The following is a 26142-nucleotide window of genomic DNA, read 5'->3' as shown; positions in this document are numbered from 1 at the left end:
ACGCCCACATTCCAAAAATGAATATAAAGGAAAAACACAGCTATCTGCTCACCAGGACCAGCATTGAGCAGGCCATTGGGCTTCTCAAGATGCAGTTCCGGTGCCTGGACTAGTTGGGCGGCGACCCATCTTACACTCCTGCTGGGGTCTCGTTCATTGTGGTGGTCTGTTGTGCAATCCATAACATGGCCCAGAGAGTAGTGTACCTTGTATGCAGGAAGTGTATCCACCTGCAGCTGCTGGCTACCCGCTTTACGGAACTGGAGCTGCGGGTGGTTTCACTGTGGAGCATCCGCGATGCTGAGATTGTCTAGGATAGCACGTTTAGCGAGGTGGCCACACTGCAGGCAAATGCTGCAAAGGCAGGAAGGGAATGGGTGACCAGGCAGAGTAGACGAAGGCAGGTAGTGCAGAACTCCCCTCTGGCCATCCCCCTCTCTAACAGATAGACCGCTTTGGATACTGTTGGGGGAGATGGCTCCCAAGATGGCTTCCAGGGGAAAGCAGCAAGAACCAAGTTCATGGCACCATGGGTGGCTCTGCTGCACAGGAGGGGAGGAAGAAGAGCTGCAGGGCTATAGTGATAGGGGATTCAATTGTAAGGGGAACAGACAAACGTTCTGCGGCCGCAACAGAGACTCCAGGATGGTATGTTGCCTCCCTGGTGCAAGGGTCAAGGATGTCTCTGAACGGCTGCCGAGCATTCTGAGGGGTAGGGCGAGCAGCCAGTTGTCGTGGTACATATCAGTACCAACGATGGAGGAAAAAAAAGGGATGAGGTCCTACAAGCTGAATATAGGGAGTTGGATGAAAATTTTACTTCAAAGGTAGTAATGTCAGGATTACTACCAGTGCCATGTGCTAGTGAGAGCAGAAATAGCAGGATATATCAGATGAATACGTGGCTGGAGAAGTGGTGTAGGGGGGAGGGATTCATATTTCTGGGACATTGGGACTGGTTCTGGGAAAGATGGGACAAGTACAAGCTGGACGGGTTGCATCTGGGCAGGACCAGGACCAATTCCAATCCCCTCGGGGCAGTGTCTGCTAGTGCTGTCGGGGAGGGTTTACACTAGAATGGCAGGGGGATGGGAATCTGAGCAGGGAGACAGAGGAGAGGGAAACAAGGATAGAAATGAAAGACAGAAAGGTAAGAAGTAAAAGTGGAAGGCAGAGAAAACAAGGGCGAGAAACAAATGGAGCCGTAATGCAAAATAAAGCTAAGATGACTGACAATGTTGAAAAGACAAGTCGAAAGGCACTGTGTCTTAATGCACGGAGCATTTGCAATAAGGTAGATGAATTAACAGTGCAAATAGATATAAACGGTTATGATTTAGTAGCGATTACGGAGACATGGCTGCAAGGTGACCAAGGATGGGAACTGAATATTCAGGGGTATTCAGTATTTAGGAAGAACAGGCAAAAAGGGAAAGGAGGAGGGGTAGCTTTGTTAGTAAAGAAGGAAATCAATGCAATAGTGAGGAAGGAAAATCATAATGTGAAATCTGTATAGGTGGAGCTAAGAAATATGAAACGGCAGAAAACGTTGGTGGGGGTTGTCTTTAGGCCCCCAAACAGTAGTGCAGATGTAAGGGATGGCATTAAACAGGAAATTAGATATGCATGCAATAAGGGTACAACTGTAATCATGGGTGAGTTTAATCTACATATAGATTGGTCAAACAAATTAGCAATAATACTGTGGAGGAGGATTCCCTGGAGTGTGTACATGACAGTTTTTTAGACCAATACGTTGAGCAACCAACTAGAGAACAGGCTATCCTAGACTGGGTATTATGCAGTGAGAAAGGATTAATTAACAGTCTTGTTGTGCGGGGTCCCTTGGGGAGGAGCGATCATAACATGATAGAATTATTTATTAAGATGGAGAGTGAATTAGTTGAATCCGAAACTAGGGTCCTGAATCTAAATATAGGAAACTATGAAGGTATGAGGCGTGAGTTGGCCATGGTAGGTTGGGGTACTTTACTAAAAGGATTGACGATGGATAGGCAATGGATAATATTTAAAGAACGTGTGCATGAATTACAACAATTATTCATTCCTGTCTGGCACAAAAATAAAACTGGAAAGGTGGCTCAACTGTGGCTTACAAAAGAAATTGGGGATAATATTAGATCCAAAGAGGAGGCATATAAAATTGCCAGAAAAAGCAGAAAGTCTGAGGATTGGGAGCAGTTTAGATTCAACAAAGGGGGACAATTAAGCGGGGGGAAATAGAGTATGAGAGTAAACTTGCGGGGAACATCAAAACTGACTGTAAAAACTTCTATAAATATGTGGAGAAAATGATTAGTGAAGACAAATGTAGGTCCCTTACAGTCAGAAATGGGGGAAATTATAATGGGGAACAAAGATATCACAGAACAATTAAACACATACTTTGGGTCTGTCTTCACAAATGAGGACACAAATAACCTCCCAGAAATGTTAGGGAAGCAAGGGTCTAATGAGAGGGAGGAACTGAAGGAAATACGTATTAATAAAAAAATGGTGCTAGAGAAATTAAGGGGGGCGTTAAAGGCTGACAAATCCCTGGGACCTGATAATCTACATCCCAGAGTACTAAAGGAAGTGGCCCTGGAAATAGTGGATGCATTGGTGGTCATCTTCCAAAATTCTACAGACTCTGGAGCAGTTCCTGCAGTTTGGAGGGTGGCAAACGTAATCCCACTATTTAAAAAAGGAGGGAGAGAAAAAACCGTGAACTACAGACCAGTGAGCCTTACATCAGTAGTGGGAAAATGTGAGAGTCTATTATAAAGGATGTGATAGCAGAACACCTGGAAAGCGTAAACGGGATTGGGCAAAGTCAGCATGGGTTTACAAAAGGGAAATCATGCTTAACAAATCTACTGGAGTTTTTTGAGGATGTAACTAGTAGAATAGATAAAGGAGAACTAGTGGATGTGGTGTATTTGGATTGTCAGAAGGCTTTTGATAAGGTCCCAAATAAGAGGTTAGTGTGCAAAATTAAAGCACATGGGATTGGAGGTAATATACTGGCATGGATTGAGAATTGTTGACAGACAGGAAACAGAGTAGGAATAAACAGTTCTTTTTCTGGGTGGCAGGCAGTGACTAGTGGGGTACCACAGGGATCAGTGCCCCAGCTATTCACAATATATATTAATGACTTGGGTGAGGGAACTAAATATAACATTTCCAAGTTTGCAGGCAACACAAAGCTGGGGGGGAAAGTGAGCTGTGAGGAGGATGCAAAGAGGCTCCATTGTAATTTCGACAAGTTAGGTGAGTGGGCAAATGCATGGTAGATGCAGTATAACTTGGATAAATGTGAGGTTATTCACTTTGGTTGTAGAAACAGAAAGGCAGATTATTATCTGAATGGTGATAGATTGGGAAAGGGGGAGGTGCAACGAGACCTGGGTGTCCTTGTACACCAGTTGCTGAAAGTAAGCATTCAGGTGCAGCAAGCAATTAGGAAGGCAAATGGTATGTTGGCCTTCATTGCAAGAGGATTTGAGTACAGGTGCAAGGATGTCTTATTGCAGTTATACAGGGCCTTGGTCAGACCACATCTGGAGTATTGTGTGCAGTTTTGGTCTCCTTATCTGAGGAAGGACGTTCTTGCCATGGAGGGAGTTCAAAGAAGATTTACTAGGTTGATTCCTGGGATGGTAGGATTGACGTATGCGGAGAGATTGGGTTGACTAAGTCTATTTTCACTAGAGTTTAGAAGAATGAGAGGGGATCTTATAGAAACCTATAAAATTCTAACAGGACTAGACAGGCTAGATGCAGCAAGGATGTTCCCGATGGCTGGGAAGTCCAGAAGCAGGGGTCACAGTCTCAGGATACAGGGTATGCCATTTAGAACCAAGATGAGGAGAAATTTCTTCACTCAGAGGGTGGTGAGCCTATGGAATTCTCTACCGCAGAAGGCAGTGGAGGCCAATCATTAAATATATTCTAGAAGGAGATAGACATATTTCTTATTGCCAAAGGGATCAAGGGATATGGGGAAAGAGCAGGAACAGGATACTGAATTAGACGATCAGCCGTGATATCTTTTGAATGGCGAAGCAGGCCTGAAGGGCCAAATGGCCTATTCCTGCTCCTATTTTCTATGTTTTGAGGACAATGCGACCCTGGATCAAAAGAGCTCATCAGGGGAAGGGGGAGGCAGAGGGGGAGGATGCAGAACACTGAGGTGCTCCATCTGTACAAGGAGCTGGTCGGGCACATCATGGGCCATGAAGATATTATCAGAATGCAATGAATGTCAGGGAACATTCCAGTTAATTCCCTCTGACCCAGGATGAAGAACATGAGATGCAATGGACTCTGAGGTGACTGTTCCTGGAAAATGCATCCATTGAAGATGAAGGCTGAACTCTTACCGCCAATGAAGGATGCACATCTGCCTGGAGCCTTTACCCTCTCCCTGATCTCACCTAGATCTCCATCACCACCTTTTACCACTTTTCCATCACACAGCCAATAAGAGGAGTCACAGATCTGTGACTTGAATTGTGATTATTTATGAAACGATAATGAAAGGAAAAGTGCACATAGATAGTAAGAAGACACCCTAGTGACCCACTCAGTGCTTTGCATGACACTATGGTCTTGGCACTCAGTCACTCCTACGTGATGTTCCCCTTGTGGCCTCGGAGGAGCTGGAGGTAGCCTGCTCACGGGTCTCTGCCTGCTACTGAGATGCATGTGGTTGTCGTCCTCCTCATGGAGGTGCCTGTGGGGGCATCTCCAAAGACTGCATCACTGCTGGGCCAGCCTCCATCACCTGGTCCTGCTGGACAAAGGTTCCCACAGTCAGAGGAGCCAAAGAGGCCGAGGATGATGTAGGCACCCAGTGAGGGGTGGCACCCTCACCCTCCTCCATGACATCCTCAGCCTTTGTCTGGCACTCCAGAGGTGGATACCAGCTTGGGAAACTGTCATCCACTCCAGACATTGCCACTGACCACTCCAGGCAACACAGTGCAGCATGCTTCCTGTGCATTCTAATGCACTACTAATGCATCCACTCAGAGTGATAGCACATATGGCTCTCCTTGAGATTGGCCCCTCTCTCAATGCAGGAGCTCATGCACCCATTGTCCTGAGCCACTGTGGCACAAATGAGCTGAATGGATTCCTCCATCCTCAGCCCATGACCCCACACTGCCTCAGGGAACTCCGACATATGGGAGCACATGTCCTGCTGATTTTCCAGGTACAGTCTTCTTTCTTGAGGCTCCTGAGGCCCTGCATCTGTGCCCAGCTGAGCAGGGCTGTGTCTGTCCTCCCTCCTCCGAGGGGAACTGACCACAGCTGCCTCTGGCCCCTCCTGCACTCATGCTGTGCTCCTCATGCAGTGCCACCCTATCTCAGCACATGCCAGGACCCACCAAGGTGAGCGTATCTGCACTGGTGGACGGTGTGCTTTTCAGGTATGACAGTGCTTCCTCGGTTTCAGGAGGTTCCTTTGGCACCGTGGATGGAGAGGGTGTCTTTGGTGAACGCCTGCACCTGTGGGAGATGCAAAAAAAAAATGATGAGAACCAGCCATGGAGAGCAGAGCTGAGGCAACCCAATGCAACTCAGTGCTCAGCATGCTACTGGGTGGGGTGGTGTCCATTGCACCCCATTATTGAGCACTTCACCCTCTGTAATCATTATCTGTACCATTGGCTCCCGTGTTGCCAGGTCTGACTTCCTCCACGTCCAGAATCCGGGCAATCTTCATAGCTCTTTCCTCAATTTGCATAATCCGTTGATAGTAGGGAACACCATCACCCATTATCTCTCTTTCCTAGGTGTTATGTGCCTGTTTTTCCTGCAGAGTCAGAAGAGAGTGAGATAAGGCACTGCTGTCCTCTGTGTCCATTGTCATGTGCCCCTATTCATGAGAAGGTGCCTGTCTCAGTGGTGACAGGTCCACAGCAGCACTATGGCTCTGAGCCATTCTAAGGAGATGAGTGAGTGCCCTGGGCGCACACCCCTCCCATGTTCAGGAGCAGCAGTTGAGGCTCCTCAGCTGGTGTGTCTGCTGCAAGGCCTGAGACCTGTGCTGAGGGCTGGGGGTTACACTCACCTTGTTAGAACGTATTGGGTCTTTGACCCACTTAAGGCACTGAATCCACATTCTTCTATTAACGCTTCTGCCTCTATTGATGGCAGCTACCTCTACCCGGGCCTGATTTGTTTTGGTGGGTGGCCTCCTCCTTCCACCTTCAGGGAAGATGAGCTCCTTCCTCTCCTTCACGGCCTCCAGCATCACTTCCAGGTTGCTATCCGCAGATGAGGAGGGTTGCCCTGCCCCCGGTGCCAGGCCTCCAAATTTCCACACTTCAGCTCAGTCCAATACTCTCACAAGGTTTCCTCCTTACTCCCTGCAGATTTAAAGAGCAGCCACAGTAATGACTACCATGAGCATTTAAATTGGGCCCGCACTTTATCTGGCCCACCTTTGTTCCTGCCCCTGCAACCATTATTTAACCGCCAAGCTCGACTTTAATTAGAGGGTTGCCCCCGCGAAAATTGTTACTTTAATCTGCTTCACTCAGAGGCGGGTTCGGAATCTGGAAGCAGTCCCAACTTCCATTTCCCGCCTCCATCGCGAAAATTCAGCCCCATGTTTCACACCGTGCAGAATTATTTTAAAAAGAGAAAGAAAGCTAATTATTTGTAAACTACAGAAAACTTTCCCGACAATGGAAAATGATTCATTGATCAATGAGTCAGAATGTCTGTAACCTTGAAATGACTTTTAGAGTCACTTATTTAAAAGTTAAAATAAGAAAACCAGGCTGATTTCTGATGACTCAGGAATCTGAGAGTGAACGCTCAAGATTTGCACATCAGCAGTGGAATAATTTATTGTGACCTGCACGGTTTAATGCTCCTGTTCTTTCTAAGCAAAGTGTCTCTAGACCGTACGCAATAGAGAATTCAGGAGAAGCTTCTTTACACAGTGAGTGGTTAGGATGTGGATGTCGCTACCACAAGGAATAGTAGAGGTGAATAGCATAGATGCATTTAAGGGGAAAGCTAGATAAATACATGAGGGAGAAAGGAATAGAAGGATATGTTGATGGAATTAGATGAAGAAGGGAGGGAGGAACATACACACTGGCATGGACCTCTTGGGCCAAATGACCTGTTTCTGTGCTGTAAATAGCATGTAATACTATGTAAGCAGCACATTTTTGGCAGGGTGTATTTCACATTTAAAGCATCATTTACTTTGGGTTTGGATTTTACCAACAAGTGAATGAAAATTGTGTTGCATGTTCTGTATGCTTTTTACGAAACTCCAGCTGTAATCTTTGTTTTTCAGCTGCTGGCTTTCTGGTTTGGACCTACATGGGAATCTGGATCTGTCAAAGCCAATGCTGTGGGGATTTCTTATTCCAGTTGGGATATTACTACTATTTAATTTGGTCATGTTTGCTTTAGTGACAACGTTGGTGCTGTTCAACAAAGACCATGGTACTTGCAGGTAGTACAACATATTATCAACTTCCTTTGCACTTAGACAAAGTTCAATTTTGCACAACCCAACTACACTCAAACAATCTTCACTGACCAAAAAGAGTTGAATGTACTAGTTCACTTCTGTATGCATCATAAGTTGCATTTTCGATTTAGTGACTAGGAAATTCTATGGTGGTATAGGTGTATTCTTGAAATTGAATTTTGTTTTTAGCATCCTTCCTTTTGCCCATGCACTTTACAGTTCAGCTGATCACCAGTTCATCATCTGGAGAAATTTTTGGTGGGAATATGTCAGGCTTTGGGCCCACTGGAATTCAGGTTTCTCCGTCAATTGCACAGAGCATAATTCTACTCTCTTTGGTAATCAGCAACATTTGTTCAGTTATGGTAAACTATTAATTTCCCCCTGGTTGTGTGCATCCTTTGTCCTACCCTAACCCTAACGTGTAGACCTCACCTCATTAGATGCCAAATTTACTGTAAACTTTTGATCATTGAGAAGGTAATTAACTATTTTATTTGAGAATTCCCACTTTAAAATTGATCTTTGTCACTTAACTGTCATTAATTATATTTTTTGCTTTATTTTTTTAACTATCTCCCATTCATAAATATTATTCCAAAGCTCAGGTCAGTTTTTTTCCCATAGGAAGGGAGTGAAAAGCATGATAAGTGACCCCATGTCACTCTCGCATACACTATGTAACCAGTTGTAGAGCATCATTGACATAGTAATAAAAACAGGCTACCTTCTCTTAACTGAGCATCAAACATTCAAATCACAACATAAGAGGAAGAAAGTTAATTTTTTTTTAAACAAAATCACAAGTAATGAGGTATGTTACAGAGCTGTAAAATCTCAGGCAATTTAACAAGTCATGCAGCTAAGTGAGAAGCAATTTATTAATTTGATACATGAACTAGACTGTAAAGACAATGTTAATAGTTTATTGAAAGATAGTAAAAGGTCTCTAGTATAATTTTATCAAAATTTTATCAAAATTAGTAAACTGCTTTGATGTCAGGAACACTTTCTTATTTAATGTGCTTTTTCTTTAGTGCTAAACAGGCAACCTCAGCAAAGAAGATGATGGGATCCTTATCAGTAGCTGTTGTGTTGTGTTTAACATGGAGTCTAGGTTATTTGATGCTTATAGAGCGTGATGAAACACAAGCTGTCTTTAGCTTTTTCTTCTGCGCTCTTAACGCCACTCAGGTTTGTAGATTTTTCTTCCAAAAACATCAAATGCAAGTTGTTGTTGCTGTTATAATATTGGACAAAGATAAAAATCATTGCTGCATTGGAGAGAATTCAGAGAAAAATATAGCTGATTATAAGTCTTAAGATATGGATAGATGCTTAATGAGAAAAAGACAAATTGAGAGGACACATCTGGAAAGCATAGAAAATGTAAATGTAACCAGATTATTTAAAGTATAGTAGTTGCAGAACCAGACGACAACTTAAAACATTAAAATTCCTACACCAAAATTAAAGATGAAAGGATCAAAATTTCATCATGATAGTTAATGTTTTTAAAATAGGGTTTGGATGAACATCTGGTTATGCCTGGAATTGCAAATTATTAGGATAACTATTGCCATAGAGGATCAAAATATAATTGTTCATGTGTTGCTGGGGCAATGGGGCAATGGGACTCTGGCTGTTCGAATTTCCAAAACACAGTATCAGTCTCCAAAGGGAAACTATGCAAGGATTGCAGAAAAAATGTCTTAGTGTCCAGCAGTGGAAATAATATGCTAGTAGTAAGTCAACGAAAACAGAAAGAAACAAAATTTGACACTCTTGTGGACCTCATGGGAACACATGAACAACAAGTGGACAGTTGCAAATTTGAACCTTAAGCTTGCTCAAACTGTAGCTCTAACTGGTTTCGTGATGTTTATGATTTCCAAACACCTTTATAGATAGGGTGCCAAAGGGAAGCTAGAGACTGAGTTTTATATCGTTGAAGTGGATGCCGGCGATCAGCCCGAAGGCAGGGGGTGGGGAGCCTGACCCTGCCTGGGGAGCCCAACCCTGCCTTGGCCCTCCATTAGATCCCCGACTGAATTCAGTGGCTGGCAGGTAATTAACTGGCCCGACGCCACCCCACGCCATTTTGTGAGCACTCTGCCTCCCAGCCCATCTCCAAGGGCTGGTTAAAATTCAATCCTAGGAGTTCCATTTATGAAGAAGAAGCCATTTATGTATATTCATATATGGAGTCTGAGAAAATTATAACCCAGACTATCCTATCGTCCCAGCCTCAGTAAGAATATCTGGTGGGAAGTACACTAATCAAGGGATAAATGAGGTAGGAGAATCTGTTAGGCAATATTATGATGAGATGCCCTAACAATGTTTATTTGTAACATGTGTAAGGATTTTTATTGTTTGTTCCCCAGATGGGGGCTGTACTAATAAGGCTACATTTTTGCCCATTTCTAGTTGTTTTCCACTTGAACCATTACAGTCCTTGTGATGATGGTGTTAGTTAGGGAATTCTAGGATTCTGACCAAATGATGATGAACTATCAAAGGTAAACACCCAAGTCAGGATGGTGTTTGATTTGGAGGGAAACATGTAGGAGATGATGTGTCAAGATATTGTTACTCTTGTCCTTCATTGTGACAGAAATTGCAGAGCTGGGATGTGCTCCTGAAGGAAGCCTGGTGAGTTCTTGAAGTGGCTATTGAATTTAGTGGCTGGGGTTCTAATCAACTAGAGTGTTCTGTTCTGGATAGTGTCGAGCTTCTTGAATGTCATTACAACTGCATCCATCCAAGTGAGTGCCGATCAAACTATCTCAGTCCTGAATTGAGCTGTGTAGATGATGGCTAGGCTTTTAAGGATCAGGAGGTGAGCGACTCATCACATAATACTCCGTTTATGTCTTGTGCTTGTCGCCATGGTGCTTATATGTCTGGACCATTGCAAATTCTGGTTGATGTTGATAATAAGAGACTCAGCAATGATGGTGCAGTTGAAGGTCATGGGGAGGTGGTTGGGCTTTTTCTTGTTGGAAGTGGTCATTGCCTGTCACCTAAGTGCTATGAATATTATTTGCCATTTGTCAGCCCAAGCTGGATGTTGTCCAGGTTTTTCTATTGTCTGACACAGGCTGCTTCATTATTCGAGGTGAATAGTGATTGTGAAAAGAAGCAAGAGAGGAAATAGCAGAAGGTCTGACCATCATTTTCCAGTTCTCACTGGATACAGGTGTGGTGCTGGAGGATTGTAGAACTGCTAGCATTTTACCTCTTTTTAAAAAGGGGAGAAAGGATAGACTGAATAATAACAGGCCAGTCAGTTTAACCTCAGTAGTGGGCAAATTATTGGAATCTATTCTGAGAGACAGGATAAACTGTCACTTAGGCACAGGTTAATCAAGGATAGTTAGCATGGATTTGTTAAGGGAAGATCTTGTTTGACCAACTTGATCGAATATTTTGAAGAAGTAACATGGAAGATAGATGAGGGTAGTGTAGTTGATGTGGCCTACATGGATTTTGGCAAGGCTTTTGACAAGGTCCCACATGGCAGACTGGTTCAAAAAAAATCCCATGGGATCCAGGGAAATGCAGCAAGGTGGATACAAAACTGACTCAGTGGCAGGAAACAAAGGGTAATTGTTGACAGTTGTTTTTGCATCTGGAGGGCTATTTCCAGTGGCTTTCTGCAGGGCTCAGTAATGGGTCCCTGCTTTTTGTGTATATATTAATGATTTGGACGTAAATGTAGGGGGCATGATCAAGACGTTTGCAGACGACATAAAGATTGGCCATGTGGTAGATAGCGAGGAGGATAACTGTAGGCTGCAGGAAGATATTGATGGTCTGGTCAGACGGGCAAAAAAGTGGCAAATGAAATTCAACCTGGAAAAGTGTGAGGTGATGCATTTGGGGAGGTCAAACACGGCAAAGGAATACACGATTAATGGGAAAATACTGAGAAGTGTAGAGGAAGTGAGGGACCTTGGAATGAATGTCCACAGATCCCTGAAGGTAGCAGGACAGGTCGATAAGGTGGTTAAGAAGGCATATGGAATCCTTTCCTTTTTTAGCCGAGGTATAGAATATAAGAGCAGGGAGGTTATGCTGGAACTGTATAACTTAATGATTAGGCGAGAACTTGAGTACTGTGTGCCATTCTGGTCACCTCATTACAGAAAGGATGTAATTGTACTGGAGAGAGTACAGAGGAGATTTACGAGGATGTTGCCAGGACTGGAAAAATGCAGCTATGAGGAAAGATTGGATCGGCTGGGTTGTTCTCGTTGGAACAGAGGAGGCTGAGGGGAGATCTGATTGAAATGTATAAAGTTTTGAGGGGCCTAGAGTTGAGGTGAAGGGTCTATTCACCTTAGCAGAGAGTTCAGTGATGAGGGGGCATAGATTTAAAGTGATTGGTAGAAATATTAGAGGGGTGATGAGGAAAAACTTTTTCACCCAGAGGGTGGTGGGGGTCTGGAACTCACTGCCTGATAGGGTAGTTGAGGCAGAGACCCCCAACTCATTTAAAAGGAGTCTGGATATGCACCTCAAGTACCATAATCAGCAGGGCCACAGACCAAATGCTGGAAGATGGGATTAGAATAGGTGGATCGTTTTTAGGCTGGCACAGACATGATGGGCCAAGTGGCCTCTTTCTGTGCCTTAAACTTTCTATGATTCTATGAATGGAACCGAACACTGGAATCATCAGCAAACAGCCCACTCTTAACCATATATAGAAGGAGCTGAGGATGCTACCCCAAGGAAGTACTGCAGCAAATTCCCGGGGCTGTGATTCTGCTGAGTAGGATAATGGGGCTGAATTTTTAGGTCCTGCCCAGGGATGAAAACACTGGCACTGGCCAACGTGCTGGTTCCCTGTTGCATTTCTGCCACTGGCAAATTTCAACAGGGTGGGGGGGAGGTGGCCCGGAGAACCCGTCCCATCCATTGATTACCGAAATTGAGGACATTAAGGAGCTCATCTGAGGGAGATGCTGAGATTTTGGTGAGGGTGCGCAGGCTGAACTCTGGGTCAGGGGCAGACCAGGTGCATGGAGGCAGATACACAGCAGGGAGCCAGACATGGTTCCCCCAACAAAGTAGGTGGGCCCCATAAAAGAGAAGGCCTCAGAAGATGACTTGGCCCTAGACACACAGGTGCCATCAGGTCAGTGCAAGTTACGGGGAGAGTGGTCACTAAGCACACAGGCAGCACAGGGGGTTGTCACCCTCCAGGCATCATGGGAGCATAATAGCTAGGGGCAAGGCTTCCAAACATAATTGGAAGGTCACCTGAGCATGAAGAGGGCAGCAGCTGGCAATGGGAGCACAACTCTCAGGTTTCAGGTCCAGTGCCGATGAGAAGCAATATTCTCTGCAGGAAGGACAGAGCCCTGGCATGAGGAGAGGGTCAAGGGGCAGGGAGGCAATGGAGGCTGTTGCATGGGATGCAAAAAATGGCTACTGCCAAAAGCCTTTATTCACATATCATGACATCAAAGATCATCTGTGTATGGCAAGCCAAAGTGTACAAAAGTATTTATCCAAACATCCCCCTTTTCAGTTAAAAAAAAATGTCTGTTCGTTCTTGTCCTTTCAAATTTTTCTGTCCTGACACAGGTGTTTCGCACATAATCTTTAAAACTTTCAGGTCATTTTATAGTATGCATATGAGTTGTTATTGGCTGTTTGATTGGTGTCTGCTGGTTCCTTGGGTGATGATGCTGGTGTTCCTTCTCTGGGGAATGTTGTTGCTGTGATGAGTGTTGCTGCTCATCTGTTGCACTGGTTGGAGTACGGGTGACCTCTGGGACTGATGGTCATTCAGTTCCTTGTTCAGTTGGCTAACTCAGATCTGTCTCATCAGCCGTTTATTGTGAAGGAGCTGCTTCTCTGGTTGAGCGTAGATGTCTGCAGTTGCAGTGATAGATCTTGTCGTTGACCTTCACCTGGTATGATCGAGGTGACAACTTCTTCATGCAAGTCCCAAGTTGCCAAGTGAGCTCATTTTTCTTGAGTGCGTTGAATATTTGCACTCTGACCAGCTTTCCAACTCTCAGCTCTGGCAATGATTTGGCAGTTTTATCAAAGTGACATTTGACTTTCTGTCATTTCACTATGCTCCTGTCCCTCACCCCTGTTACTATTTCTGGCTTCAGTAGTTTCTTAGCTGTTGGAAGAGTCATCTGGGTGCGGCGTGACATTAGTCACTGGACTGGACTACTTTCCATGACTTCAGTAGATGTGTTTCTCTACTCTTAGATTGCCTTGTACACATCTGTGCTGGATCTAGTAGATTTCTTTGATTCTTTTGGCAATTTTCACCTCTCTCTCAGCCTTTCCATTTGACTGGGGATAGTGTGGAGATGATGTGTATGCTGAATTTTCCAATCATTCATGGTGTATCTGAATTCTTCACTCATGAACTGAAGGCCATTATCGCTCATCACAATGATCTCATTGGTACCTGTTGATCAGTTGGTTTAACTCCCAGTAGTCCAAATAGTAGTCGACTGTGATGAGATAATCAGTTCCAGTGAGAGTGAAGAGATCTATTCCAAGTTTCATCCATGGTCTGGAATATCATGAGTCATGAAGGGCTCTTTAGCCTGCTCAGCTTGATATTTATTGCAAGCACTGCACTGGCTGCTGTGGTCCTGAATCTCATTGCTCATATTTGGCCTGTAGAGCACTTTTGCCTTCCTCAGACTAGACTCGATACCTTGATAGCTTGCATGGATGCACTTCAGCATCACTTTTCTCATCTCTTTAGTAATACTGACCCTAGTCCCTTTGTACAAGATGCCATCTTGGGCAGTTACTTCATCTCTATATGCCCAATAAACTTACAGCACAGATATGTCCTTACTGGTTTCAGGCCATCCTTTCATCACAACTTCCTGCAGCACTTGAAGAGTTGCATCTCATCTCATTGTTTGCTTGATCTGAGCAAGATGCTTGTCTATCAGATTCAATGATTCTGTTGGGTAGATAACTTCCAGAGCATGTCATTCCATTGCTTCTTGTTGAATCTGGAAGATTTCACAAAATGTACTAGCATCAACAACTTCCTTCAAAGGGAGCGCAACTCTCGACAACATGTCGGCAATGTACATCTGCTTCGCTTGCTTGTACTTCACTTCCAAGTGATATCTCTGCAAATGAAAGAAAATCCTTTGCAAACGCTTTGGAGCAGATAGAAGCGGTTTGAGAAAGATGCATTGACGTGGCTTGTGGTCAGAATCTACCATCATTTTCTCTCTCCCAAACGGGTACTGGTTCAAATGCTCACAAGCAAAGACGATATCCACACACTCGTTCCCATTCTGTGCACAGCATCGTTCAGTTTGCATTAACACTCTGGATGCAAATGCAACTGATTGTCCTTGCTGCATGAGGGTGGCTCCAAGTCCTGTTTCATTGGCATCACAATGCAGGGTCACTTCCTCGTTGACATCATAGTACCTCAGCATTGGCATTGTCATCACTAGTTGTTTGATGTGAGTGAAAGCTGCTTCTTGTTCTGTGCCCCAATACCACTGAATATCCTTTGCAGTGAGCCTGTGTGGAGGTTCACACTCTGATGGCAGATTGAGCAAGAACGTAGCTAGGTAGTTCACAAATCCAACAAATTGTTGAACTGCCTTCACATTTGTTGGTTGCTGCTTCTCTGCTACAGCTCGCACCTTATCAGGATCAAGGCGAAGTCCTTTAGCTGTCAGTGCATGCCCAATGTACCCGGCTTCAATTATCTTCAGCTACAACTTTTTCTTGTTCAGCTTCAGGTTCAGACGAGCTCTCTCTAGCATTCTCACTAGATTCCAATCGCGGTCTGTGAAGTCGTCTTCCATCATGACTCCACATCCGTAGACTAGAAGATCATCCGCAATTGCTTCCACTCCTGGTAGACCATTGACTATCTTATGCTGTCTGCATTGGTACTTCCAGAGCAGTAGAAATGCCAAACAGCATATGCAACCATCTGTACCTCCCAAATAACATTCAGAAAGTAGTCAGAAAGCTGCTGTTTTCATCTAATGTTACTTGCCAGTATCCATCCTTAGCATGTAAGGTGGTAAAGACTTGGGAAGTTGAGGCAGAATCTCTTCAATGGTTGGTATAGGGTAGTGAGATTTCTTCAAAGCTTTATTGAGGTCCTTTGGATCTAAACACACTCTCAACTTTCCAGATTTTTTCACTGCTTCCTCGCTGCTAATCCAGTATGTAGGAATTGTCACTTTCTTGATTACTCCCAGCTTTTCAAGCTCCTCTAACATGTCTTTCAGGCTGGACTTGAGAGTATCTGGAATTCTCCATGGAAGATGTTGAGTTGGCCTCACAGTCTCATCTACTTCGAATGATATGCACCAGAAAGGCATCCAAGACATGTGAAACATCTTTGTAATTTGTCAGGATTTGTTCAGCACTCAATGGCTTAGGTGTCATATGAAACACTTCAAATCTCTTCTGGTACGCGGAAAGTTACCAGCCAAGCTTTTGACTTGTTTCAGCTGAGCTGAGGGGAGTTTGCTTTGTCTCCACTATCTGGAACTGAAGTTCTTCCTACCTGTTGCATTGGACTCTCAGTTTGGTTTGTCCTCTTGGGGTGAGCATCGTTCCATCATAGAGCCTCAACTTTACCTTCAACAGCTTCATATTTGGGTCACCATCGTGTGCAATTTCACACAAGTCTGCAATGCTCATGATACTGCTGACACCTCACATCAGCTTGATGGTCTCCTTCTACATTCCAACAGTCACAAACCACTTTCTACCTGAGACTTAATGGCACCAACATGTTCTAGAGTGTAGAGTGATTCATCAGAATCATCATCTAACATCTCCCCATCAACCATCTTCACAGGTTTACTTTTCTTCTTTCTTGCAAAACACTTGCAAGCAAAGTGGTTCAGCTTCTTGCAATTAGAGCATTGTTTTCCCCACGCTGGACAGGCTTCCTTTTCCTTCTTGTGGTGTCCTCCACACTATTTACATCCAGTCCTCTGGCCTTGATCGTTTTGCTGGCCCTTGGAAACATTCTCCTTCCTTTTCAACATTGACTTGTGCTTGGAAGACTTGTACTGCCTCTCATCATAGAGCACAGCCTCATCAGTTCTCCCATCAATACTCTTCAGCTGTTGATTAACCACCTCAGGGCTTCTGCACATGTCACTAGCTTTCTTGAAAGTAAGCTTCTCTTCTCCCAGCAGACATGCTCTCACAGCAGGATCTCTTGTTCTGAACACAATCCTATTTCTGATGAGATCAACTTTCAGTTGCCCAAACTCACAAGATACTGCTAGATGTTTCAGTACAATCACATACTGATCAACGTACTTCCTCTCTTCCTGAGCTCTGGTGTTAAACACATAGCATTCATAAATGACATTAGTAGAGGATTCAAAGCTGGTCTTCAAGGCCTCCAAAATCTCAAGTCTTGCTTTTCTTCTCAGTGAGATCTAGGGTGTAATACAGCTTGTACTGCTCCTTCCCCATCACTGATAATAGAGTTTGGGTTTCTTGTCCAACTCTGTAGCAATCTCATAATTCTGCCATTGAGACTGGAAGAATTGCCAATTCCCTCTCAAATCTCCCTTCATGTCCATAGGAGCAGGTATTGGAAAATTCAAAACCGTAATGACTTACCCGGCTGTCGATGTCCTGTGCAAAGTTGCAGACAGGCGTTGTTTTAAACTGTGATGTTTTGCACATATGCTGTCTGTCTTACAGCTATCAAAATGCTCTCAAATCCCAGCTACTCACTTCTGACAACATGCTGTGCATAAAATGGCTAATATCATTAGCTGTATTTACATATCATGACATCAGAGTCACATGTGTATAAAAGTATTTATATAACCAGATGCCATACCCTCAACATAGGCTGTACTGCCGAAGACGGACCAACACTGAGATGTCAGAGAACCAGTGCCGCAGAAGACTGTAACTCTCTAGGCAGATTTATGCCCTCGTGGCAGAAGACCTCACACCTTTCAACACTGCTCACCATGCCCTGCCAGTAGCTGTCAAAGTCACAGTGACCTTGAACTTCTTCGCCTCTGGCTCCTTCCAGGGATCAGCTGTGGACCTTGCTGGCATCTCGCAAGCAGCTGCACACCACTACACCTCACAGGTTACTGATGCCCTATTTGTGAGAGCTGGACAGTACATTCAATTCCAGACATATGAGACCTCGCAGGCATGAAGGGCATTGGGTTTCACTTTCATTACTGGATTCATGCAAGTGCAGGGCATCATCGATTGCACCCATGTGACCATCAGGGCAATCAGTGACCAGCCAGTGAGATTCGTCAACAGGAAGGGCTTCCACACCCTCAATGTTCAGCTGGTCTGCGACCACAGAAAGAGCTTCCTCCATGTGTGCACTTGCTTTCCCGGCAGCTGCCATGACTCCTTCATCCACCAGCAGTCCAGGCTGCCGCAGTTCTTCATTTCACCCCCCCAAACTATGTGGTTGGATTCCAGGGACAAGACATATTCCTTGAAGACATGGCTGCTCATCCCTTTGAGACCCCAAACAGAGGCGTTACAATCAAAGCCACCTGCTCACTAGGACAACCATCGAGCAGGCCATCAGCCTTCTGAAGATAGGGTTCCAGTGCCTGGCCCTGTAGTATCCTTTTGCAATGGTCTCCTGAATTGTGGCAGTCTGCTGCGCTCTCCATAACATGGCCCTTCAGATAGGTGTGGACCTTGAAAAGGGTGATGCGCCGGATCAGCACAGCTCATCGGAGGAAGAGGAGGGAGATGCAGAACAGAGAGGTCCCCCTGCTACACAGGGAGGTAGCAAGGTTCAGTGTGGAGCTTGGGATCTCATCAGGATGCCAATAATGTCGGCGATCATCTCATTCAGATATGTTTCAGCTGGACCCCTCTAACCCTGGATGAACAGCATGGTATGGAACTCACCCTGAGGTGTCCAGTAGAATACTTATGTTGATGACGCTACTTGGAACAGTTCAGCTCTTACTGCCAATGAAGGATGCACATCGGCCCAGAGGTTTTACTGTCACTGTTCACAGACCCTAGCTTCCCTTCTCCACTTCATACATTTTTTCTTATCCCGCCATTAATTAAGGGAAGCTCACACGTCTGGCTTTATGTATCAATATTTACATGGGGTACTCAAAAAGATTTTTAAAAAAAGTACAGTGACAGGTGATACACATGCCAGTGATCCACTCAGTGCTCTTCCCTTGATGGTGGCCTCTGCCCTTGGCCACTTCTATGTGGTGGTCTCCTTGTGACATCAGATGAGGTGGAGGCAGTCTACTCACTTGTCTTGGCTTGTGGCTGAGATGCACATGGCAGTCGTACTTGTCATGGAGGTGCCAGTAGGGGCACCTCCAGAGGCTGCTGCATTGGCCTCTGTCACTGATGATCTCTCAGTGAGAGGGACCGAGGAGGCCACTGATGATGATGGTGCCCCTTGAGGGGAGGCATTGTCATCCTCCTCAGTGACTGCCGCAGCCCTTGGCTAGCGCTTCGGATGGCTGGAGGTGAGCATCAGCTGGGGTGCAACTGGCATCCCCTCCAAACATCTCTGTGCCATCAGTGCCACTGACTGATCAGGGCTACATAGTGTGTCTTGCATGCTGTGAAAATCAGCGCACAGTTCCTGCAAGCATTCGGAGTGATGCAAATGGCTCTCCATGAGGTTAGCCACTCTCACAATGGAGCAGCTCATGTGCTCTTGGCCCTGAGCCATGGTGGTGCACATGAGCTGGATGGACTCCTCCATTCTCAGTCCATGACTGCGCACTGCCTCAAGGAATTCTGACATGGGGGTGCACATCTGTTGCTGTTGGTCTAGGTAGAGCCTACTTTCCTGTGAGCTCCGAGGCCCAGCATCTGTGCCCATCTGAGCAGGGCTGCGTTGGTCCTCCATCCTCCGAGGGGGATTGTGCACAGCTGCCTCTAGGACTTCCTCCCTCACACCTGTGATGTGCTTATCACCCAGTGCCACACTATCTAACAGTGTGCAAGGACCTGCAAGGGTGTGCGTAAAGGTACTGTATCTGCACTGGTGAAGGGTGCATTTGTAAGGGGTGATGGTGCTTGGTCTGAGGTCTGATCTGACAGTGCTTGGCTCGGTGATGGTGTAGGAATTGATATTTGTGCCTTGATGTTTGAAACTGTGTAAGACACAAGAAGAGATCATGAGAACTAGACTTGGAGAGCAGAAGCCTCTGCAGTGCTAAGTCTTCCCAGTGCAGCACAGTATTCAGCATGCTGTCAGACAGGCTGGAGTGCAATGCACCCCCTTAATGTACGCATTCCAGTTTCTATACACCCTCTCCACCCAGGATGCCCATTTCACCTTCCCCGACTTCCCGGTGGTCAGTGACCCTGGCAATCTCCATAGATCCCTCTTCCATTGTGGTGATTATGTGTAGGAAGGAAACCACCCCCCCCCCCCCACCCCCCACCCTCCTTTCTGGGCCCTCTTGTGAGAATTACATGCCCATTTCTCCTGGAAGGACAAAAAAGAGAGAGATAAGCTGCTGGCCTCAATGGCCAATGTCAACTGCTCATATACATAAGAGGCTGCATGTATCAATGCTGGCAGGTCCAAGCAGCACTATGCCTTTAAGCCTTGCTGCAGGGTTAGTACATATCCTGGGCACATATTCCTCCCATGTTCAGGAGCAGTCACACCCTCAGGCTCCTCTGCTGGTGTGTCTGCTGCAGGTTAAATACCCAGAGGCTAGTCCTGAGGGTCTGGTTTTGCACTCATCTTGCCAGAGCGAATAAGGTCATTGAACCTGTTCCTGCACTGAACCCAGTTCCTAAGGTCGACATTCCGTCTGCTCACTGTTTCCACCATCTTGTGCCAGGCCTGCTTGGTCAGGAAGTGTGGCCTTCTCCTGCCACCCTCCAGAACAAAGAACAAAGAGAACAAAGAAAATTACAGCACAGGAACAGGCCCTTCGGCCCTCCAAGCCTACGCCGATCCAAATCCTCTATCTAAACCTGTCGCCTATTTTCTAAGGGTCTGTATCTCTTTACTTCCTGCCCATTCATGTATCTGTCTCGATACATCTTAAAAGACGCTATCATGCCCGCGTCTACCACCTCTGCTGGCAATGCGTTCCAGGCACCCACCACCCTCTGCGTAAAGAACTTTCCACGCATATCCCCCCTAAACTTTTCCCCTTTCACTTTGAACTCGTGTCCTCTTGTAATTGAATCCCCCACTCTGGGGAAAAAGCTTCTTGCTATCCACCCTGTCTATACCTCTCATGATTTTGTACACCTCAATCAGGTCCCCCCTCAACCTCCGTCTTTCTAATGAAAATAATCCTAATCTACTCAAGCTCTTCATAGCTAGCGCCCTCCATACCAGGCAACATCCTGGTGAACCTCCTCTGCACCCTCTCCAAAGCATCCACATCCTTTTGGTAATGTGGCGACCAGAACTGCACGCAGTATTCCAAATGTGGCCGAACCAAAGTCCTATACAACTGTAACATGACCTGCCAACTCTTGTACTCAATACCACGTCCGATGAAGGAAAGCATGCTGTATGCCTTCTTGACCACTCTATTGACCTGCGTTGCCACCTTCAGGGAACAATGGACCTGAACACCCAAATCTCTCTGTACATCAATTTTCCCCAGGACTTTTCCATTTACTGTATAGTTCACTCTTGAATTGGATCTTCCAAAATGCATCACCTCGCATTTGCCCTGATTGAACTCCATCTGCCATTTCTCTGCCCAACTCTCCAATCTATCTATATTCTGCTGTATTCTCTGACAGTCCCCTTCACTATCTGCTACTCCACCAATCTTAGTGTCGTCTGCAAACTTGCTAATCAGACCACCTATACTTTCCTCCAAATCATTTATGTATATCACAAACAACAGTGGTCCCAGCACGGATCCCTGTGGAACACCACTGGTCACACGTCTCCATTTTGAGAAACTCCCTTCCACTGCTATTCTCTGTCTCCTGTTGCCCAGCCAGTTCTTTATCCATCTAGCTAGTATACCTTGGACCCCATGCGCCTTCACTTTCTCCATCAGCCTACCGTGGGGAACCTTATCAAACGCCTTACTGAAGTCCATGTATATGACATCTACAGCCCTTCCCTCATCAATCAACTTCGTCACTTCCTCAAAGAATTCTATTAAGTTGGTAAGATATGACCTTCCCTGCACAAAACCATGTTGCCTATCACTGATAAGCCCATTTTCTTCCAAATGGGAATAGATCCTATCCCTCAGTATCTTCTCCAGCAGCTTCCCTACCACTGACGTCCGGCTCACCGGTCTATAATTACCTGGATTATCCCTGCTACCCTTCTTAAACAAGGGGACAACATTAGCAATTCTCCAGTCCTCCGGGACCTCACCTGTGTTTAAGGATGTTGCAAAGATATCTGTTAAGGCCCCAGCTATTTCCTCTCTCGCTTCCCACAGTAACCTGGGATAGATCCCATCCGGACCTGGGGACTTGTCCACCTTAATGCCTTTTGGAATACCCAACACTTCCTCCCTCCTTATGCCGACTTGACCTAGAGTAATCAAACATATGTCCGTAACCTCAACATCCGTCATGTCCCTCTCCTCGGTGAATACCGATGCAAAGTACTCGTTTAGAATCTCACCCATTTTCTCTGACTCCACGCATAACTTTCCTCCTTTGTCCTTGAGTGGGCCAATCCTTTTTCTAGTTACCGTCTTGCTCCTTATATATGAATAAAAGGCTTTGGGATTTTCCTTAACCCTGTTTGCTAAAGATATTTCATGACCCCTTTTAGCCCTCTTAATTCCTCGTTTCAGATTGCGCCTACAATCCCGATATTCTTTCAAAGCTTCGTCTTTCTTCAGCCGCCTAGACCTTATGTATGCTTCCTTTTTCCTCTTAGCTAGTCTCTCAATTTCACCTGTCATCCATGGTTCCCTAATCTTGCCATTTCTACCCCTCATTTTCACAGGAACATGTCTCTCCTGCACGCTAATCAACCTCTCTTTAAAAGCCTCCCACATATCAAATGTGGATTTACCTTCAAACAGCTGCTCCCAATCTACATTCCCCAGCTCCTGCCGAATTTTGGACCTCCCTCCTCTCCCTCACTGCGTTGAGGAGGAACTCCAGGTCGGCATCTGAAAATTAAGTGAGAGGCAACCCAGCCCTCTGCCTCTCCTGCTCCAACAGTAACAGAACCATAGCAAATGATTCAGTGAAATGACAGCCACAGTAATGGCTACCATGGTGGGTTTAAATTGGGCCTGCTCTATTTCTGTGGAGCCTTCGTGCCCGCCCCTGTGGCCGCTAATTGGCCGCCCAACCTACCCTCTAGCCAATTAACAGTCGATGTCCGTGAAAATCCAGGACTGTGACTGCTTCCTCCTGGGGGTGAGATCAGGACCCAGAAACAGTCCCAACGTACGTTTCCCAGCGCCAGGAGGCAAATCCTGGACACAATACCTAATCTGGATTTCCTAGTCTTTTTGTAATTAGTAAAATGTAATACAACAGTAAATACAGGCTACAATTTTGATAAACAAATTGTATCTTTGTAATATTTTACAGAATTGTTTTCTGATTGTTTATATCCTAAAATATTTATTTTTCTGATTAACAGGGTCTACAGATTTTCATTCTGTTCACTGCTCGCCGTAAAGCATTTCAAAAGATCTATGCTGCCTGCAATTCCAGATTTCCGATGAATATCAGTATAGTCCATTCAAAAAGATACTCATTTCAAAGTTTAAGCACTCCAGAAAATGGAGAACGGTACACACAATATGACACAATGAACTTCTCAGAAACCACAAATTCCATACCTTCCATTCTATATTAGAGCACAGGAGCATGTGTCTTTTGAGGTAGGATACTGTTACGACCAGATGAGAAAGAGGTCTAGGGTTCCCTTTCAGCCTTCACCTGGTCTTACTGTAACAGGGTTTTATTTTTTAAACACACTATGTTTATGGCTCCCCCTTGGTGAATCGTTGTTCACTGCTTTCCAATCATAAGGCAAAGAAACCAGCACAAACAGGCTTTCTTAGGTTTAAAGAAGAAAAGTTGAAATTTACGAAACTTAAGCTTAAACTCTAATTCGGTTGACGCCTACGGATACACGACGCGCCCACGCTAGCATGCATACGCGATACGCACATGCAAATAGAGACAGAGAAGAGCAGAATAAAAATAAAGTGGAAAAGTTTGAGAATATCTGAAGAGTTTTTGTTAAGGTTCTTCGCGCTCCACAACCTTTCTTAAACAACAGTTTGAAATTTAATGTTCATGTGGCGAAATTAATATACCTCATGCTTGGCAGGTGGGGGCCTGCACGGCAATACATTCTCCACTAGCTTTTCTTTACTGTTCCTTCCTAAAGTGCTGCTGTTACCTTCCTGATGCTTTTACTATCTAGGATGATGGCTACAATAATGGGAAAACTTATGGTTGTATTTTGCCAGGAACACATAATATCCCATCAACACGAGGTGAACTTATTCTAGAAGGAAATATTGTATGTTAGTTTCCAATTCATTTTACGCCGCAACACTGCATAACTGTAAGACAGTGTTCCTCTCAGTATTTTAAGAGTAATAACTGCATGTGTAATAAATTTGATGATCGTGTAATGCTGTAATTAGAATAAATTATTGTGTCACTGGGTGTGGATCCATTGCTCATCTTCTTGCATTGCTGACTATTAATTGATTCAGTAGATCAGATGTATTACATGTTTGTTGATAAATTAGGTGGGTAAATGGAGTTGCGGTGCAGACCAGCCATGATCTAATTGAATGGCGGAGCAGGCTCAAAGAGCTGAACAGCCTACTGCAGTTATTATGTTCCTATTCATGCAGCCTGACCCTCAAGTAACTAGCAGTCTGGCTATAACTCTAAAAATAACATTAAAATAACATCACTATTTCCTTTCTGTCAATTGGTTCAATTTAATAGGATTATGTTTTCTACTGGCTCTACTAACAATAAATATGCAACTGTGAATTAATTCGTGTTAGCAAAACATACCACTATGTTACAGCAACACGGAATATTCATCTTAAAGGTTCTGATTTATTATTAAAGGAAAACATTGTGATTTCAAGAATCACAAGACCAACCTTACATTTTGTTTTGAGGGCAACTGAACAAGTCCACAACCTCTGCCAACCCAACATTATTCTGCATCAGTAAATAGGACATCGTGATGTGCAACCAAGATTTTCACCTCTACACAGTACTAAAAATTATCAGATTGCTTGTCTGACATCCAGTACTGGGTGAGCAGAAGTTTCCTCCAATTAAGTGTTGAGAAGACTGAAGCCATTGTTTTCAGTCCCCTCTTCAAACCCTGGTCCCTAGCCACTGACTCCATCCCTCTCCCTGGCAACAGTCCAAGACTAAAACAGTCTTCGCAATGTTGGTGTCATATTCGACCCCAAGATTGGCTTCTGACCACATAAGTGTGCCATCACTAAGACAGCCTCTTTCCACCTGTGTAACATTGCCTGACTTCATCCCTGTCTCAGCTCATCTGCTGCTGAAACCTCATTCATTCCTTTATTGTCAGTCATAAAGTCATGGGGGGAATTTTATGGAGGTGATGGGTTTCGGTCACCAGCTGGAGAGCCGGTGAGGGACCTGCATTGCCTCCTTTGGGAAGCCCTGCCGGATCAAGAGCCAATCAGACACCTGAGAGGCCACCAGCACGCCTTTCCCAGGATCAAGAGGAGGGGAGGCAATGGCTGCTGCCAGAATGGCAACAACTAGAGGCCCAGGATCATGGAGTGACCCAGGCCAGAGGTAAGTGACAGCAGGAGGGGCTTTGCAGGGTGGGGATCGTGGGAGAAGGGATTGTCGGGGGTCAGCAGCGAGGGCTGGGGTTGACTCTCAGCAGCCCCCCTGCTTCCAGATGCTGGGTCCCTCGATCAGGCATTGAGTGTCTTTGAACCAAGGACTGCATCCTCCCCCACCCCACTGTCCCCAGGAGACCAAAGCAACCTGCACAAGTTTGCATGTCATGCTCCCCACATGGCGAGACAGGCCTGCCTGTCACTCGGTTATTACCAGTGGCAGTGGGAAGAGGCCCTTAATTGGGCATTTATTGTCCCCTAAGGGCCTCAGTTGGTGACAGGATGGGAAGGCCATCCATGAGCCTTCTCACCATGGACCTAATCGTGGGGTAGGCGGGAAGGTGGCAGGGTTCCCACCCGCCACCATCCAGCCTGATTAAATGTCCTCCCCACCTCCAAAGTTGCCACAGGGGATAACATAAAATACCGCCCAATGAGTCATTTACGCCACAGATGGTGGCTATTTGGCCCATTGAGTTCATGCCGGCTCTCCATGGAGCACTCCAGTCAGTCCCACTCCCCCGTTCAATCCCCATAGCACTGTAAGTTTATTTCCTTCAAGTGCTCATCCCACTTCCTTTTGAAATTATTGATTGTTTCCGTTTCCATCACCCTCATGGGCAGCAAGTTTCAGCTCATTACCACTCGCTGTGTAAAAAAAGTTCTTCCTCGCATTCGCACTGCAACTCTTGCCCAAAACATTCAATCTGTGCCTGCTCATCCTTGTACTATCAATTAATGGGAATGGTTTTTCCTTGTCTAACTTATCTTCTTCTTTGGCCTCCTTGTCTCGAGAGACAATGGGTAAGC

At 45.3% G+C, this 26142-nt stretch overlaps 1 protein-coding gene across 5 annotated transcripts in view; it reads left to right on the top strand.

Annotated features, from left to right (window-relative positions):
- adgrg7.1 (adhesion G protein-coupled receptor G7, tandem duplicate 1) overlaps window positions 1-24139 on the top strand; it is a 91404-nt gene extending 67265 nt beyond the window's left edge. For all 5 annotated transcript variants that reach the window (XM_068040978.1, XM_068040980.1, XM_068040982.1 and 2 more), the window contains 3 exons: window positions 7331-7492; window positions 8548-8704; window positions 23103-24139. In XM_068040978.1, coding sequence (XP_067897079.1) covers window positions 7331-7492; window positions 8548-8704; window positions 23103-23321 — 538 coding nt within the window. In that variant the 3' untranslated portion in view covers window positions 23322-24139. The remainder of the gene's footprint in view (window positions 1-7330; window positions 7493-8547; window positions 8705-23102) is intronic.
- Window positions 24140-26142: the final 2003 nt, after the last annotated feature.

This window comes from Heterodontus francisci, chromosome 10 (genome assembly GCF_036365525.1).
Source record: "Heterodontus francisci isolate sHetFra1 chromosome 10, sHetFra1.hap1, whole genome shotgun sequence".
NCBI lineage: Eukaryota > Metazoa > Chordata > Chondrichthyes > Heterodontiformes > Heterodontidae > Heterodontus > Heterodontus francisci.
This window is presented reverse-complemented; position numbering and strand designations above follow the sequence as displayed.